This window comes from Mixophyes fleayi, chromosome 11, assembly GCF_038048845.1.
Source record: "Mixophyes fleayi isolate aMixFle1 chromosome 11, aMixFle1.hap1, whole genome shotgun sequence".
NCBI classification, from domain to species: domain Eukaryota; kingdom Metazoa; phylum Chordata; class Amphibia; order Anura; family Limnodynastidae; genus Mixophyes; species Mixophyes fleayi.
Genome location: NC_134412.1, coordinates 27,538,041 through 27,554,519, shown reverse-complemented (window position 1 = coordinate 27,554,519; position 16,479 = coordinate 27,538,041). Strand labels below are relative to the sequence as shown.

General features: G+C 41.5%; 1 protein-coding gene across 5 annotated transcripts in view; it reads right to left on the bottom strand.

The window, feature by feature from the left end:
* LOC142107222 (immunoglobulin superfamily member 1-like) overlaps nt 1-16,479 on the bottom strand; it is a 196,929-nt gene that overhangs the window by 14,768 nt on the left and 165,682 nt on the right. For all 5 annotated transcript variants that reach the window (XM_075190482.1, XM_075190483.1, XM_075190481.1 and 2 more), the window contains one exon: nt 239-274. In XM_075190482.1, the coding sequence (XP_075046583.1) occupies nt 239-260 (22 nt within the window). In that variant the 5' untranslated portion in view covers nt 261-274. The remainder of the gene's footprint in view (nt 1-238; nt 275-16,479) is intronic.

The following is a 16,479-nucleotide window of genomic DNA, read 5'->3' as shown; positions in this document are numbered from 1 at the left end:
GGTAAGTATGACTTAGGTGTGTGTTTTTTAGCTGTATTACTTGCACCAGGTACAGGGCAGGTGTAAGCGCCGACTGATAGAGATGACTGAATGCCAGAAGTGTGTTTGCAAGTAAGAGAAACTATAAACATGTATTTTATGTACACTACCGATTAAGAACATCCTGAATTAGGTATTTCATCAAACCACACAACCTTTTTGATAAACCATTATTTCCTTTAATTGTTTCCGTACTTACCACTGACACAACTCTGTTTCATAACCAGAATGCAACCTGCAAAATAATTTTTTATTTTAGAATTAAACACATATATTATATGCAACAAAGATAAAGTAAAACATAAACACAATTCTTATACAGTATGTGATATATTTCTTCAGAATAATTCTGCATGGAATATAAGGTAATATAGACATGCTCTCCTTGCTTAGAAGATGTGATATCTGATACATTCCATTGCCTAGATTAATTAAGACCAAAATTGAGAACGGAGCGCATCAATTGACTGTATAAAAGTGTATAAAAGTATCAAGGAGTGTATTTTAATAAAAATACATGAATTATTTATTAGTAATTAATAGTGTTATTTTAATCTCAGTTGTATCCCATCGTCTAGTGTTAATCTTTCTTTTATCTTCAACATGCCAGAAAGTATCTAAGACATACTGTAGTACTAGACTTGTGTATTTGACAAATAAAAATATTTTAGTCTGCAGCATAGAAACTTTCAGGGCTTTAACTAAACTTTAAAAAATCTGATTTAGATTTGGATGGAGTTGTGGAAATGGCGGTGTATACGGTGTTACGCCATACTGCCACTTCTCCTACTGCTTTCATTGTAAAACTGTCAAATTCCTTTCACTTTCAGTCCATTTACATCTTTCATACCGACACTTCTAAATGTCCACTTCGACCACTGGTTGGATGTAAAATGCGCTTTGTTTTACTGCACATACAGAGTACGACACAACATAACTTTAGCCTGATATAAAGATATGTGCTGTATACCAGGGGGCACTTATTGGTTTAGATGACAATCCTACAATATATACCACAATAAAGAGCACATTCAATGCATAAATATATTATCCATATCTAGTAGTAGAGAATATATAATTTAGACCTTTGTGACAGGATGGGTGGGGATGGTATTATTAGTACTAACAGCTCCAACAAAATAAATTGCTTTAAAGCGACACAGTGACAGCATCCCCAGTGACCTCAGCTCTGACCTGTGTTTCACTGTCACTTCTTCAGAAGACTGTACTGTAACAGCTGATGAGGAAACATGAGGGGAAGAGGAGGATGGAGAAATAGATATGAAGAGGGGTAGGGGAAGAGAGAGAGAGAGACAGAGAGAGGGAGATGGAAAGGGGTAGAGAAGGGAAGAAACAGAGGGATAGAGAATGAGATAGAGAGGGGGAGAAAGGGGTCTGGAAAGAGAAGGGGGAGAGGGAGACTAATATAGAGGTAGAGGAGGAGGAAGAGTGAGATAGAGAGGGGGAGACAGAGGGCTGGAAAGAGAAGGGGGAGAGGGAGACTAAGATAGAGGGAGAGGAGGAGGAAGAGTCAGATAGAGAGGGGGAGACAGAGGGCTGGAAAGAGAAGGGGGAGAGTGAGACTAGGATAGGGGTAGAGGAGAAGGAAGAGTGAGATAGAGAGGGGAGACAGGGGCTGGAAAGAGAAGGGGGAGACTAGGATAGGCATAGAAAAGGAGGAAGAGTGAGATAGAGAGGGGGAGAAAGAAAACTGGAGAGAGAGTGGGGGTTGAAGAGAGGGAGACTAAGAGAGAGGGAGAGGGAGAAAGTGAGAGGGGATATGGAGAGAGAAGGGTTGAAAGAATGGGGGTGGAGAGGGAGAGAGGTAGCTGGAAAGATAGGGAGGGGAAAGAGTCTAGTATACAGGGAGGAGTGGTGAGGTGGAGACGGACTGGAGAGAGGGAGAAAGTGAGAGGGGATATGGAGAGAGAAGGGTTGAAAGAATGGGGGTGGAGAGGGAGAGAGGTAGCTGGAAAGATAGGGAGGGGAAAGAGTCTAGTATACAGGGAGGAGTGGTGAGGTGGAGACGGACTGGAGAGAGGGAGAAAGTGAGGGGATATGGAGAGAGAAGGGTAGAGAGATGGGGGAAGAGAGAGAGAGAGAGAGGGAGGACTGGACAGAGGGGAGAGCGAGAAAAAAGGGGCAATAGAAAGTGGTAGAAGGTTGGCAAGGGAATGATAAAATAATAAGGATTTATGCTGATCTTTCTTGAATCATAGAAAACTAATTGTATTTAATTTATGTAACAAGTTTGAAAATCACCCACTACAGAAATACTTAGTGAACTGCTAAATGAAGAAGTAAGATAAATACCATAATTGTGTAACATTTTGTACATTTAGTTAATGACGATAAGTTTATTTTTGTAAACTGTTAAGTAATCAAACGTTGTGTATGTTTTATAAACTTCTTATTTTATTGTGCCCGTGTGAAATGTCCTTTTAGAATGGTAAGTGTGAAGGGTAGGTACCTAGAACTATCCACTGCCATGCCGTTGTAGAGTTAGGTGCAAATTTGCCTGGGTGCAGAATTTGCAGCCAAGCAGAAGATGTTCTGCAATGCAAACCTTTTTTGCATACAGGGTAAATACCGTATGCTCTTACATGCTGCACCAACATACTGGTCAACTCTATTTTTATATATTTTACACTAACCTTGGGCTAGGACACAACCTCCTCCCAAATCTAAATCAGGCTGAGCATTTTACCCCCCCACCCTCACTGATACATTAAATGTTTTTTTATCCAGGTGCACCCAGTAGAAGTATTTACTCCTAACTATAAGTCAGCCCCATTAGGGCTCTGTACTACGCATGCGCACCAAGAGTGCGCATGCATACATCCATAATATAATACTTGCTTATTATTCACTTGCCTCTCCTTATGTCTGAAGGGCGGAAAGGGAGCCCATGGCTGCATCGGCAGGACCGGCTTGTAGGAGGCTTATGAACGCAGGAGGGCTGGTGCAATTGTACACATTGATGATCATGGTCAGTCGTACTATCTAGCCACTTCTGATTGGCTGACTGCACATTTACCCCTCCAGCTGAAAGCACTTAATTCATAAACATCACAACTATATTATATGAACTCAGGGCTAGTTTTTTGCAACTATAACTCCCAGAAGCACTTGCCCAGGTCACATGATATACTGGACCAAGCAGTGAGATTTCTCAGAAAGAGTGAGATATTGTCACTATTGGTTACAGATACGAAGGGTACCCTATCCAGCAGCACAGCCCTGCATCTTTATGGAGGTTTAATCAAAACAGGTAAGTGTGTTTTATTCTCTATAGACCTTATTTAGAGTTGGACACAAGTATATTTGCAGGCTTAAAAATATGGGTTTTCCAAATTGCGCTCTCATACAAAAATGCATCCATATATAGTGTTGAATGTAACTAGCACTTGCTGTTCCGGGCGTTTAGGAAGGCTGGTCGGGAGCGTTCATGTGTAAGATTATAACAGTAAGTGCTTGTAGACACAAGACAACCATACCCCTTAGATACCTGTCCAATCTTTGCCTACACGTGTGTTTTTAAGATACACCTTCAATAAAGCATATTATACCTCCTAGGCCTTGTCCAAGTTTCTCTGTTGATGAAGATGCTGGTTTATGCCCATATGCAAGATGCGTCTAGCTCTTCACCTGTAGCCTATGCTCTAGGTTTACATCAGGCATGTATGCATACACCCACATACACACAACTAGGTCATACGTTTTTAGAAATGTTTGCTAACATTTGTATTAATAGCAAAAAACACATTCGCTATTAGGCTTGATACAATACAGGAGATATAATACTCCTTGTGTACCAATGAAAGTAGCAAATACATTGTTCCTTTAATATGCCTACAAAATCATATCATATTTGTACGATCAATGCAGAAAGCACCTCTCAGCTTTAGAGCACACTTGCTAACTCTCCCTGAATGTCAGGGAGACTCCCTGAAATAGGAGTGATCTCCCTCACTCCCTGAAGAGTCTGGCATTCTCCTTGATGCTGAGCCAGTACAAGACGTGGTTGGCTTCGCCATCTGTGGCATGATGACACAGTTCAGAAATTGTGTCCTATGTCCATGTATTGATGCCTATGGAGGTGGCCATTTTCATGGAGACCAAGATTTAATCAAAGACTGACAGGTAAGACAGCATGACTTCAGTAATAGGGACAAAAATGTAAAAGACACTTCAGTCTCTAGAGAGTCATTAGCTGCTTTTCTTTCACGCATAGTTGCCTAGACTCCCGCATTTCTGGGAGGGCTCCCGGGAGTGCAGGACAGCCTCCCGGTTCTCGCCCTTGCAATAGATAAGTGGTGGTGGTGGGGGCTTAATGATGCAAATATTGCATCATCTTAGCCCCGTCCCCTGTTCTAATTGGCCAAAATTGTGACAATCGTTTAGGGGACAGGGGCCAAAATTATGCGATTTGTCAAGCCCCACCCCTGCACGCCCACCTCCCCCCCAGAATCTCCCTGAAGCCAACGAGGAAAAGTTGGCAAGTATGCTTTAGAGGTGAATTTGCAATCAGAATATCAGAATCGGGTAGCTAGTGCTGGTGACTCACTGTAAGTTCAGGCCCTATGTTTTTATTGCAGTCATTATCATGTGTATTATGGTCCATATGGTTTGCAATGTCTTGGTGCTGTGTGTAAGGTTGGTCATGGATCTAGGCATCTCTTAGGTACGTGTTTATTAGCTATTTCCCTTGCACCAGCTACAGGACAGGTGTAAGTGCCGACTGATAGTTATGACAGACACGTATGCATGACGTGTTTGCAATAAAGAAAAACGATGAAAAATGCATTTTATATACAGTACACTGATTTTATGTAAAACAATTATTTTTTAACATATATTTTTATTGATTACAGTATTAAGAGTTGCCAATTTATTTAATAGATTTTTTGGGCATGCATTCTGATGGGACTTTATAAATATGAATAATCAATATATGCAAAGTGGAAGTTGAATAATACAGGCTATGTAGTGCTTGTATGCTTAGGATGAAACGAGTTAACATTAGTAGCTGACAAATTAATATGTAATCTTTCAGCAGATGTTAAACACATGCTTATGAAATAATGTATTAATCTATACTTATAAATTGCAACTGATCTAAGAAAACGTATTCCCCATGATGTGAAGAAGTGAAGTTGCAGTGGGACTATGTGGCTCAGGGCCTGTTGCAAAGAGAAGTTGAAAGGACCTGTAAGTGACCTGAAATGAGGGAAGCATTTATCTACATATTACCTATTGTGGTTTTAATCTATAAAATAGATGCAAAATTGATTGATAATTGCCATTGTCTATTTTGTATTTAATGGTCTGCCCTATACAAAATAAACCATCATATTCTAAAAAGACTTTGTATCTGAGTTTATCCATACCATTTATATTGCATTATATTAGGGATGAGCGGACTCGGATTCTGGCAATCCGAACCCCCCCCCGAACAGTGCGGATCCGAGCCCGATCCGAGCACTGTTCGGGTATTCCCGCCAATGGCCAAACTGAAAACGAGGCTGAACGTCAGGATCCCGCCTTCGGATCTCGCGAGATCCGGATTCTTTATATTCCCCGCTTGCCGCCGCCATCTTCACTCGGGCATTGATCAGGGAAGAGGGAGGGTGTGTTAGGTGGTCCTCTGTCCTGCTCTTTCTCGTGCTGTGCTGTGCTATGTCCTGCTCAGTCCAGTGGTGCTGTGTCCTGTGCTCTGTCCTGCTGAGTCCAGTGGTGCTGTGTCCTGTGCTCTGTCCTGCTGAGTCCAGTGGTGTTGTGTCCTGTGCAATCTATAACTACGTTCACTGTTCCTGCTGTACCAAAAAATAGGTACTGCAATCTCAAACTACCATCCTGTCTGCCACTGCAGTGCCACTCCTAGATGGGCCATGTGTTTGTGCCGCCCACTTGTGTCGCTTAGCTTAGACATCCAGCTACCTCAGTGCAACCTTTTGGACTAAAAACAATATTGTGAGGTGTGAGGTGTTCAGAATAGACTGGAAATTAGTGGAAATGAATGTTATTGAGGTTAATAATAGTGTAGGAGTGAAAAAAAAAAAAAATATGGATTTTAGTGGGGTGTTTTGGCAAAACCAATCCGAACCCAAAACCTCAAGCTAATCAGAACCCAAAACACGAAAAGTGGCCGGTGCACACCCCTACATTATATATGTGCCTAATCCTGCCGGCTGCTGTGTCTGTCTTCATCAGGGGCAGGCTGGGCTGGGGGAGCAGGGGGGCATCTGCTTTCCCCCCCCCCCCGGGCTAGTCCTAGAATGGGCAAGTCGAGTCTTGTGCCCCAGGCTGTAATTTGCCAGCCCTCCCCTGGTCTTCATACGGTAGGTAACGCCTAGCCACAGAAAAATTATACCCATTTTCAAATAGTAACGTTTCTTGAGATCTGTTTCTACATGAAAGCGGGAGGAGGTGAGTGCAAGTTATGTCCAACTTGCGTTCACGTTGCGTTTGAAGATGAATCTAGGTCCTGCCCTATCTGAAAGATAAAGTGACAACTGAGCTAGCCAAAGTGTGCAAGTGTGAGAGATGAGTGGTGTTTAATGAGAAGCATGCACCCAACACTACACCTGCAGGGGCAAACGCAGGATTTGTAGAGAGGGGTTTCCACACCACACCGCCAGTGGGCATAACCAGCATGCATGGGGACATGGCTATAATATTAGACAGTGCTTGGCTGCTCTCCAGCTCTTCCTATCCCCATAATATACATGGGCAATGCTGCGTGCACTACTGTTAGGTGCACGCAACTCTCCCTTTTCAAGCAGAGCCGTGTGAAGCGGGGGCAGGGTCCAGCCACCTCAATTATACAGTGCCCCAGGCTTGGAGGGGGGTTTCCAGGCACAAAGAAACCCCCATCCTTGGTTTGCCTATGACCTAGTGCAAAGGTTCTACAATTATTAGTCCTTTAAGCATCAGAACATGTTGATTAAATGTTAAAGAGCTTCTTGAAACTTTCACAAATGGTCCTGTGTATCTTATCTTGAACGTGGTGGTCGTTAATTTCAACTTTATCCGTCTACATGCATGAACAGTTGGCTTATTAAAAAGTTGCTAAAATAATTGAGTAAAAAAATCTCTGTGGTTCATACAATAACTGAACAATCTTTTTTATAATTAGAAAATTAGGAAGGAAACTCAATATATGTAAAATCAGAGGAAGTCAACAAACATTACTACACATAAAATATGCAACTAAGAAGTAATAGAAACGATTGCATGCATTAAAAAGGAAATCAAAATATATTTGCTGACAAAGAAATAATTACATAATTTATATAACTATTAATGTAATTCATGACTGGGAAAATCCCAGGAGAAGGAAGCCATGGCAAAAACTAATTTACTATTGGCAATTTTTTATCTCCTACGGCATTTTGGTCCACATTATCATCATCATCATTTATTTATTTATATAGCGCCACTAATTCCGCAGCGCTGTACAGAGAACTCACTCACATCAGTCCCTGCCCCATTGGGGCTTACAGTCTAAATTTCCTAACACACACACACAGCCAATTAACCTACCAGTATGTTTTTGGAGTGTGGGAGGAAACCGGAGCACCCGGAGGAAACCCACACAAACACAGGGAGAACATACAAACTTCACACAGATAAGGCGAGAGAGAGAGATCTATATTTATATATGTCTATCTACATTTATGTATATATCTATATGTCTATCTATCTATCCATCCATATATAAATACATATACACAGTGGTCAATGTGGTAGGCTGTATATACCAGCACTTCTACTGCTTGAATTGTAAAACTATCAATTGCTATTCACTTACATGTACAAATCTTCATCTAAGTCATAGAAATTGATACACATAACCCATTAATACAAATAACACAGAATATTATATACTTTTTCATTCATTTATTTATCAAAATTCAGTTAAGGGGATAATGAGAGTCAGGAGTGTCAATCAATGTGATGACAATTAGATGTGAGTTTGGGTGGCCCTGTCCTATTTAAGAAACTTAAACCTGAGTATTCACTACTAGTCTTCATCACTAAGGTGAATGCATGCTGTGCCTCAATCAAGGGAGATTTCTGAGGCCATCCGGGAAAGAGTTGTCGATGTTCATCAGGCTGGAGAAGGTTACTATAGGATTTCTAAACACTCTGGGCTTCACCATTCCACTGTAAGGCAGGTCAAGCACAAATGGAGAAAATTCAACACAATTTTTGCTCTTCCCAAGAGTGGCCATACAACAAAATCACTCCAAGAACAAGTCATCTAATATTCCTGGAAATCATGTCAAAGGATCTGTGGGCCTCTCATGCACTGGCTAATATCAGTGCTCATAAGTCCACCATCAGGCAAACACTGAACAATAATAATGTGCATGGGAGGATATCAAGGAGGAAGCCACTACTCTCCAAGAAGAACATTGCTGCCCATTTAAAGTTTGATGGCGACCACCTGGAAGAATATTCTGTGGATGGATAAGTCTAAAATAAAACATTTTGGCTTAAATGAGAAATGTTGTTTGGGGGAAACCACACACTGAATTCCACCATTAGAACCTCAACCCAACCATGAAACTCAAAGGTTCAGTACCATAGTTTGGGGCAGCAATTGGACCAAGACATCTTGCCGTTATTCATGGAACTATGTATTCTGGCCTGAACCAGCAAATTTTACAGGAGAATGTCATCTGTCCATGAGCTCAAGCTCAACAGAAGGTGGGTCTTGCAGCATGAACAACCCCAAACACACAAGTCTGTCTGTAAAAAAATGGTTGAAACAGGAGAAATTTTGGAAACCCAGGGCTAGATTTACTAAGCTGCGGGTTTGAAAAAAGTGGGGCTGTTGCCTATAGCAACCAATCAGATTCTAGCTGTCATTTTGTAGAAGGTACTAAATAAATGAAATCTATATAGCAACCAATCAGATTCTAGCTGTCATTTTGTAGAAGGTACTAAATAAATGAAATCTAGAATCTGATTGGTTGCTATAGGCAACATCCCCACTTTTTCAAACCCGCAGCTTAGTAAATCTAGCCCCCAGACTTTAATCCAATTAAAATGTTTGGGCAGTACCTGGAGTGGGGTGTTCATGCAATAAGACCACCACCATACATGAGTTGAAACAGTTCTGTAAGGAAGAATGGGTCAAAATTCCTCCAAGCCAATGTGTGGTACTCAACATTTACCCTAAACGTTTGATTGAAACCATTGCTGCTCAAGGAGATCACACTATTTACTGAAAACATAGGTTCACACAGTTCTTTCAACAAAGAAATTTAAACTTGGATCATTTTGCTCAATAAATGAATGAAAAAGTTTATATAATTTTGTATGTTTATTTTAACTTATTTAATCTATCGGTTATCTTTGTGTGGTTTTATGACTTAGATGAAGATCTAAACATAATTATGGTCACATTTTATGGAGAAATTCTGAAAATTCTAAAGAGTTCACAAGCTTCTAGCACCACTGTGTAAGTAAATTTAAAGGCGCAGGAGTATAAGTGCATCTGAAATAATCAAGAACATACACTTAGGCTAAGCCAAGAAAATATGGAAATGTTGCAATACTACTAAATAGGTTATGATTTGACAAATATAGGTTCATTATCATTTCATCAAAGTATTAAAGCTAATCTATCTTTTTATGGTTACCTCTTCACATGAGGTCCTAAACTAAAGTTTTGAGAGCTCAATTTCTGGAGCTTTTGCACATTGTTGACTTAGAACCTCATTTCTTTTCAAAGAATGACCTAGTTTACCACTATTGCAGCATTTTCTTGGAAATTTCAAGTGTGGTCCTATCCATTCAGGGAATTATATTTATTCAGTTACTGTATCAATAGACACAGAAGTATGATCTGGAACCAGCTCTAGTTTGCGCTACCCAGTTCCTGACGCGGAGTCTAACGAAACGCTGGACTTCACCAGGGACCCCGGCATGGAGGTATGATTTTAGCTGCATTGTGACACGCAGGTTGCGGCCCCTATGGTTGGTCTAGAGTTTAGTTCATGTGTGTGGATAAGTAATACAAGGAATATACTGTAGCAGCAGGTGGCAGCTGCACTGGAGATAAGTCAGTAGGATGCCGCACTAGCAAAATATGAGAATGAGCAGGAAACAACTTCAGGTATATAGTCAGCAGGATACAGCACCAGGAATATAGCCAGCTAGGTACAGTACCAAATGTATGGTTCACCAGAATACAGCACTAGGAATATATTGCCAGCTAGACACAGCACTATGTATATGGTTCAGCAGGATACAGAACCAGTAATATAATATAAATAACGCTAGGTAATCACAATGGAAGCAGGATCTCTACAGGAACAAAGATAAACACCATGGCACACTAGCGGTGCACAGAGTGAGTTTAAATAAGGAAGTGGCATGGAGGAGTGGGGAGGAGGCGCATTCGGTCATGTAACCGAGTCTTTAAATGAATGACGAGCACCTGTGCTCACACGGCTGCGATGGAGACCTGGGACTGACGCTGCCGGAGAGAGGATGACGCCACAGTGGTGCAAGGCAGCTAATAAATAGTGCACTGGACTGACCTTGTGACACACTGCACTGTAGTACTTTGTGCAATTTATTTAAATAATAGAGTTTGTGCAGACACCCTATTGTTTTGTGTAACATTTTTTTACATGGTTTATGTATTTCAAAGTTTTTTGCTTGGGAAACGCATAGAAGGCTAGAAGCACATATCAACTACATGCTGGAGCAGAGACATTACTTTATTAAAGACTACTTACAATTTGTCTTATGATAACTGTGGAACGTACGCATATAGGGCCTGGAGTCATTAAAGAACGTAAGGCAAAAAATGAAGTAAATGTTCTCCGGAACAAACCATGTTACAATGCAAAGGGTGCAAATAAGTTTATTATTTTGCACATAAGTTAAATACTGGCAGTTTGTTCTTCTAGCGCACAAATACGTGATAGCTTTATTTTTACACTGAAATTTAAAGTTGATCTAGGGCAGGTCTGTCCAACCTGCGGCCCTCCAGATGTTGTGAAACTACAAGTCCCAGCATGCCCTTCCAGCTATCAACAGGTTGTCTACTGGCAAAGCATGCTGGGGCTTGTAGTTTCACAACATCTGGAGGGCCGCAGGTTGGACAGGCCTGATCTAGGGCATTTCAATTATCCAAACTATAAATCTGTCCCCAAATTTGAAAAATTACCTCCCCCTCCAATGCAACATGGTTTTGCCCAGGTGCAAAGTTACTCCTTTTTTCTGCTTTGTTCTCCTTAATGACTCAGGCCCATAGTGCAAAAGTTTGTCAAATTGCATGTTTCTGTGAAGGATGCCCCTGGTGGCCATAGGTGCAATTACATACAGTTCTTTCTGCCCCAGCAAGCTAGTGGGTTAAGACAATCAATACCAGAGGAGCTGCAAATACACTGGGTGTTTCCCACAGTCATGATGTGGAGTGGACACTAGTGTGCACTGTGCAATAACAATTATATTGGGCGTTAGGCCATCTCAGTTCAAAACAGGAACATAATCTTTATTTAACTCCTATTCCTCCAGCACAGAAATGCATAGCGTTTGCAAGAATATTCACAATTTAAATGCCTTCTCCTCCTGCACATTTTATTCAGCAGATGTTATTACTTTCTCCATATCACACTCCTGCGCAGTACTTATGAACCCACAGCATGTTACATACCAACCACTGCAGCTGGAAACAGTACTTCCAAAGTCACAGACCACAGGTTGCATCACACAGACTTTTATCAATTAATTCAGCTCAACCGATCACAACCATGCAGACGGCCACCTCTCAGATCCTCCATGCCAATATCCAGAGACTGACCTTTCATGAGGTACAGCCACATCCTCACCCAGGCAGTCCTCTGCCATACAGTCTCCTCCTCCCTTACAGCCACACTCATATTTAGGCACGCTGCACCCTCACGTCATAGGCAAACCAAGGGGGGTTTCCTAGTGCCTGGAAACCCCCCTCCAAGCCTGGGGCACTGTATAATTGAGGTGGCTGGACCCTGCCCCGCTTCACACGGCTCTGCTTGAAGAGGGAGTGCTGCATGCACATAACAGTAGTGTACGCAGCATTGCCCATGTACAGTCAGGTTCACAAATATTGGGACATCAACACAATTCTCATATTTTGGGCTCTATACACCACCACAATGGATTTGAAAGGAAACAAACAAGATGTACTATAACTGCAGACTTTCAGCTTTACTTTGAGAGTATTTACATCCAAATCAGGTGAACGATGTAGGAATTACAACGGTTTCTATATGTGCCTCCCACTTTTAAGGGACCAAAAGTAATGGGACAATCGACTCAAAAGCTATGTCATGGACATGTGTGGGCTATTCCCACTTTATTTCATCATCAATTAAGCAGGTAAAAGGTCTGGAGTTGATTCTAGGTGTGACATTTACATTTGGAATCTGTTGCTGTCGACTCTCAATATGAGATCCAAAGAGCTGTCACTATCAATGAAGCAAGCCATCATTAGGCTGAAAAATCAAAACAAACCCATCAGAGAGATAGCAAAATCATTAGGAAGTGGGCAGAATTCTGCCAGATGTAGGGGATTGCCACACTCTCCTGGGAGTCCGTGAGACTCTCGCGAAATGCGGGAGTCTCCCGGACATTCCGGGATGTTGGCAAGTATGAAATACTTATAGGAAGAAAAGATTCCAATTTTACTCTTTATTATCAATGAAAAAATATGGGGAGATTTGAAAGATACTGTGCATGTAAGAAGACCTAAGAATAATTATATATAGAAGCAGGAGCATTACACTCAATCACAATTTAGGTTGGAGTTAAAAAGAGCAGAGCAGGGGCAAACATAGCAGATGAACCAGTATCGCCCGGCCTCTGCCACTGCCCAGTCAGGGCCACCTTAACAACTTTATGGGCCCCCGGGCAGTGCAGTGTACCGGGCCCCTAAAAAAAAATAAAAAAAAAATTATTTGTATATATATATATATATATATATATATATATATATATATATATATATATATATATATATATATATATATGTATATATGTAGTGTGTGTAAAAAAAATATATATGTATATAAAAAAAACGTGATTATGTATATAATCACACATATATATATATATATATATATATATATATATATATATATATATATATATTTATATACATACATATACATATACATATGCATATATAGGGGCCCCCTTAACTTACCTTAAGTCCGATCCTCTTCTTTTTTACGCGCCGCTGAGTCTCTTCTACCCTCTTCCGTGCTGTGGTTGCAATGAATGCTGGGCGTGACATCACGCCCAGCATTCACTGCGAGCACAGCACGGAAGAGGGGACCAGGGAGGGAGCCGGATCACCGCTGATGTGACCGCAAGGTAAGTATTTTAAAAAAAAATAAATGGACGGGCCCCCCTTGCCTGCAGGGCCCCCGGGCACCTGCCCATCGTCCCCAATGGAAGAGACGGCCCTGTGCCCAGTCCTTGGTCAGCTGCCATGGCTGCTCTGGTGCTAGTTCCACCACTGGCAAGAAGAGTTCTGTATGGTGGAATAAGAAGTCCTAAAGCAATAATATAAAGACTACTAGCTAGCTACACAAAACCTTTAGGAGCTGTGATTTCAGCAAAAGGAGGCGTGACTGACAAGTTGCCCAAACTTTTGCACAAGTCACATTCCAAGTTTTATTTGTTTTACAGCAAATAAATATAAAGTGTGTATTAAAATGTGCAGACGTATGTCATATTTAAGTTTATGTCTTACAGAGGTTGTGTTAAATTCTTTTCATTTAGAGATTCAGTGGAATATGACAGGGGTGCACTTTTTATTACTTTGGTTTTGTTTCTGTTATTTTTAAAAACTTGTGGTAGGAGTTATTTATCTGGCAAATTTGTGGGGAAATAATTTCTTGCAATAAAGTGCCATTGCACCCTACTCTATTTCTAGAAATAACAGATATTTGTTTTTTAAACATCCTCAAAACCAAACTGTAAAATACATAAACTACTTTCAATTAGAGATGCTCAGGCTCGGTTCCGCGGAAACCGAACACACCCAAACTTAAGGGATAGGAATCGGCTTGCGAGCCGGCTCCATACTGTCGCGCACCGTCGGAATCGAAAACGAGGCAAAACATCATTGTGACGTAGTCAGATCTCGGATCTCGCGAGTTTTGGATTCGTTTTTAAACTCCAACATAGCGAGTTTTTCCTCCATTTTTCTTTTCTGCCACTGCTGTGTGCCACTGTGTTTTAGATGTGGTTGGAACTGCCGTGTGTTTGTGTCATTGCTCTGTCGCTTAGCATCCAGCCAGGTCGCTGCAGTATTTGTCCGAAAGTGTATGAAAATAATATTGTGACCTGTGAGGTGGTCAAAATTGACTGCAAATAACTTGAAATTAGTGTTATTTAGGTTAATAATAATGTAGGATCAAAAAAAAGAGCAAAATTATGTTACTTTAGCATATTTTAGGTGTTTCTCTAAAAAATCCAAAACCAAAACCAAAACACACGAGGGTGGTTTTGCCAAAACCAAACCCAAAACCACTTCACTGGGGTCAGTGAGCATCTCTACATTAAATACACACAAAAATTAGAAAATAAATGGCGGTGAATTCAGTGCCATCCTAACCTAAGCTTCATCTGCTGACTGCTCAAGATCCTGAAAAGGGAACTGAGAAGTGGTGCAACAAGCTTCACACTAGTGAAGACACTCAGGTGGTGGTAGGAAAAAAAACAGATAATGCACAAGTACAGGACAACAGGAAACATCCTCCTAAGAGTCTGGTTGATATCCACCATAATTCACAGCTGTTGGACATTTGGATGATATGTCTCCAAACCTCTCCACAGATCTCCGCACTAGACCAGTCCATTGCCTGCTACTGAAATCAAGCTGACATTCCAACATCAATAGTCAAGGACCAAATATAGGGGGAAGTAAGTTGGCCAAAGCAGCACCTGTAATTGTACAAGGAGGTCCCTGGCCTGATGTATCGCTAGTGGTGCTGAAGAAATGGTGGACCTCCAGCATCAGATCCCGAAGACACATGTGGCTTAAAGGATTTATTCAGAAAACATAGCTATACTACCCAACTTCTGTAATCATTGAATCGGGATAGAGTGCCACCCCAAAGTACTTAATATTAAAGGGGAGTGTCCATGGCACAATGGGGTGTGGTTACAACCAAAGGGCATACATAGTCTGTAAGCTCCAATGGGGCAGGGACTGGTGTGATTGACAAATATTCTCTGTACCACACCACGGAATTGGTGGTGCTATATAAATAAATGGTGATGATGATACATATACCTTGTGAAGCACAAAACTGCCTCTTTCCCCTTCCCTTTCCCTAAAAACTTTTCTGAATTGCACACCCTGTAAAAACCATTGTCTGCAAAACTGGGACTATGTTCTAGGTCTGGAAAGCGAACGTCACTCTCCTGAATCTGAGCTCAGTGACTGCTCCATGCATCACACCTCAAGAAGACTATTTTAAACTCTGATATTATCGCTCTCTTCTCACCTACAGAAAGTCTATTTTTAATCGGTCATCTCATATCCTATCAACATCCCCTTTGTCAATTAGCCTGCTGTACTCCCTCCACCAGCAACTGCTGATTTAAACACTGTATTTTAAAAGCATGACTTCAAAAAGCATGAAGATCTGAAACGGAGTTCAAACTGGATTTTGGGTTGGACTCTGGCCCATTCGCCAACTCGGTGGATTCTGCAAGGGGTAAAGTACTGCATCTCCTGCACCTTGTTACTGTCTATTCAACTCTCCAACAATCATTACTGCATTCACTTGCATGTACATTCCTGCTGGTGTCTGTTCTTCAGTCTACAAGTGATCCATCTAAAAAATATGTATGGCAACCAACCATCTTCACTCTATAGAACCCTGCACCATCTAGTCGTCTGCACCATCTAGCCTTCTGCACTACCTCTACCAAATACCATCTTGACCTCCTACAAGGCCTCTGCACCATATGACCTTAAAGGACTCTGCACCATTATGGCCCCATCTAGGCCTCTACAATAACCAAGCCTCAACATCTTGCAGTTCTCCGCAGCATAGTGAAAGCCCTCTGTGCTTATTGTCCCATTTGCTCCTATTGTCCCTCATTTCCCTCTACCTTTAGAGTGTAAGCTCTCACGTACTGGGTCTTGTGCCCTATGTCTTATATCCTTCCACACTCTGGGCCCGATTCATTAGGACTCGTATCTGCTGATTTTGAGTGTATGGTGCGCACTCTGCGCTCTGCGCAATCACTCTGCGCACGCTCAGAACCGGCAGATACGGGTGGTAAGTCAGCTCTTTTCTGTAACGCATGGAAAGGGCTGGTACTACAGCCCACAATTAAAGGGGAGTGTTCTGGGCGGGAAGGAGGCATGTGGCTGTAGTGAATGTACAGTGTGGGCGCGCCAACTAGAGCGCA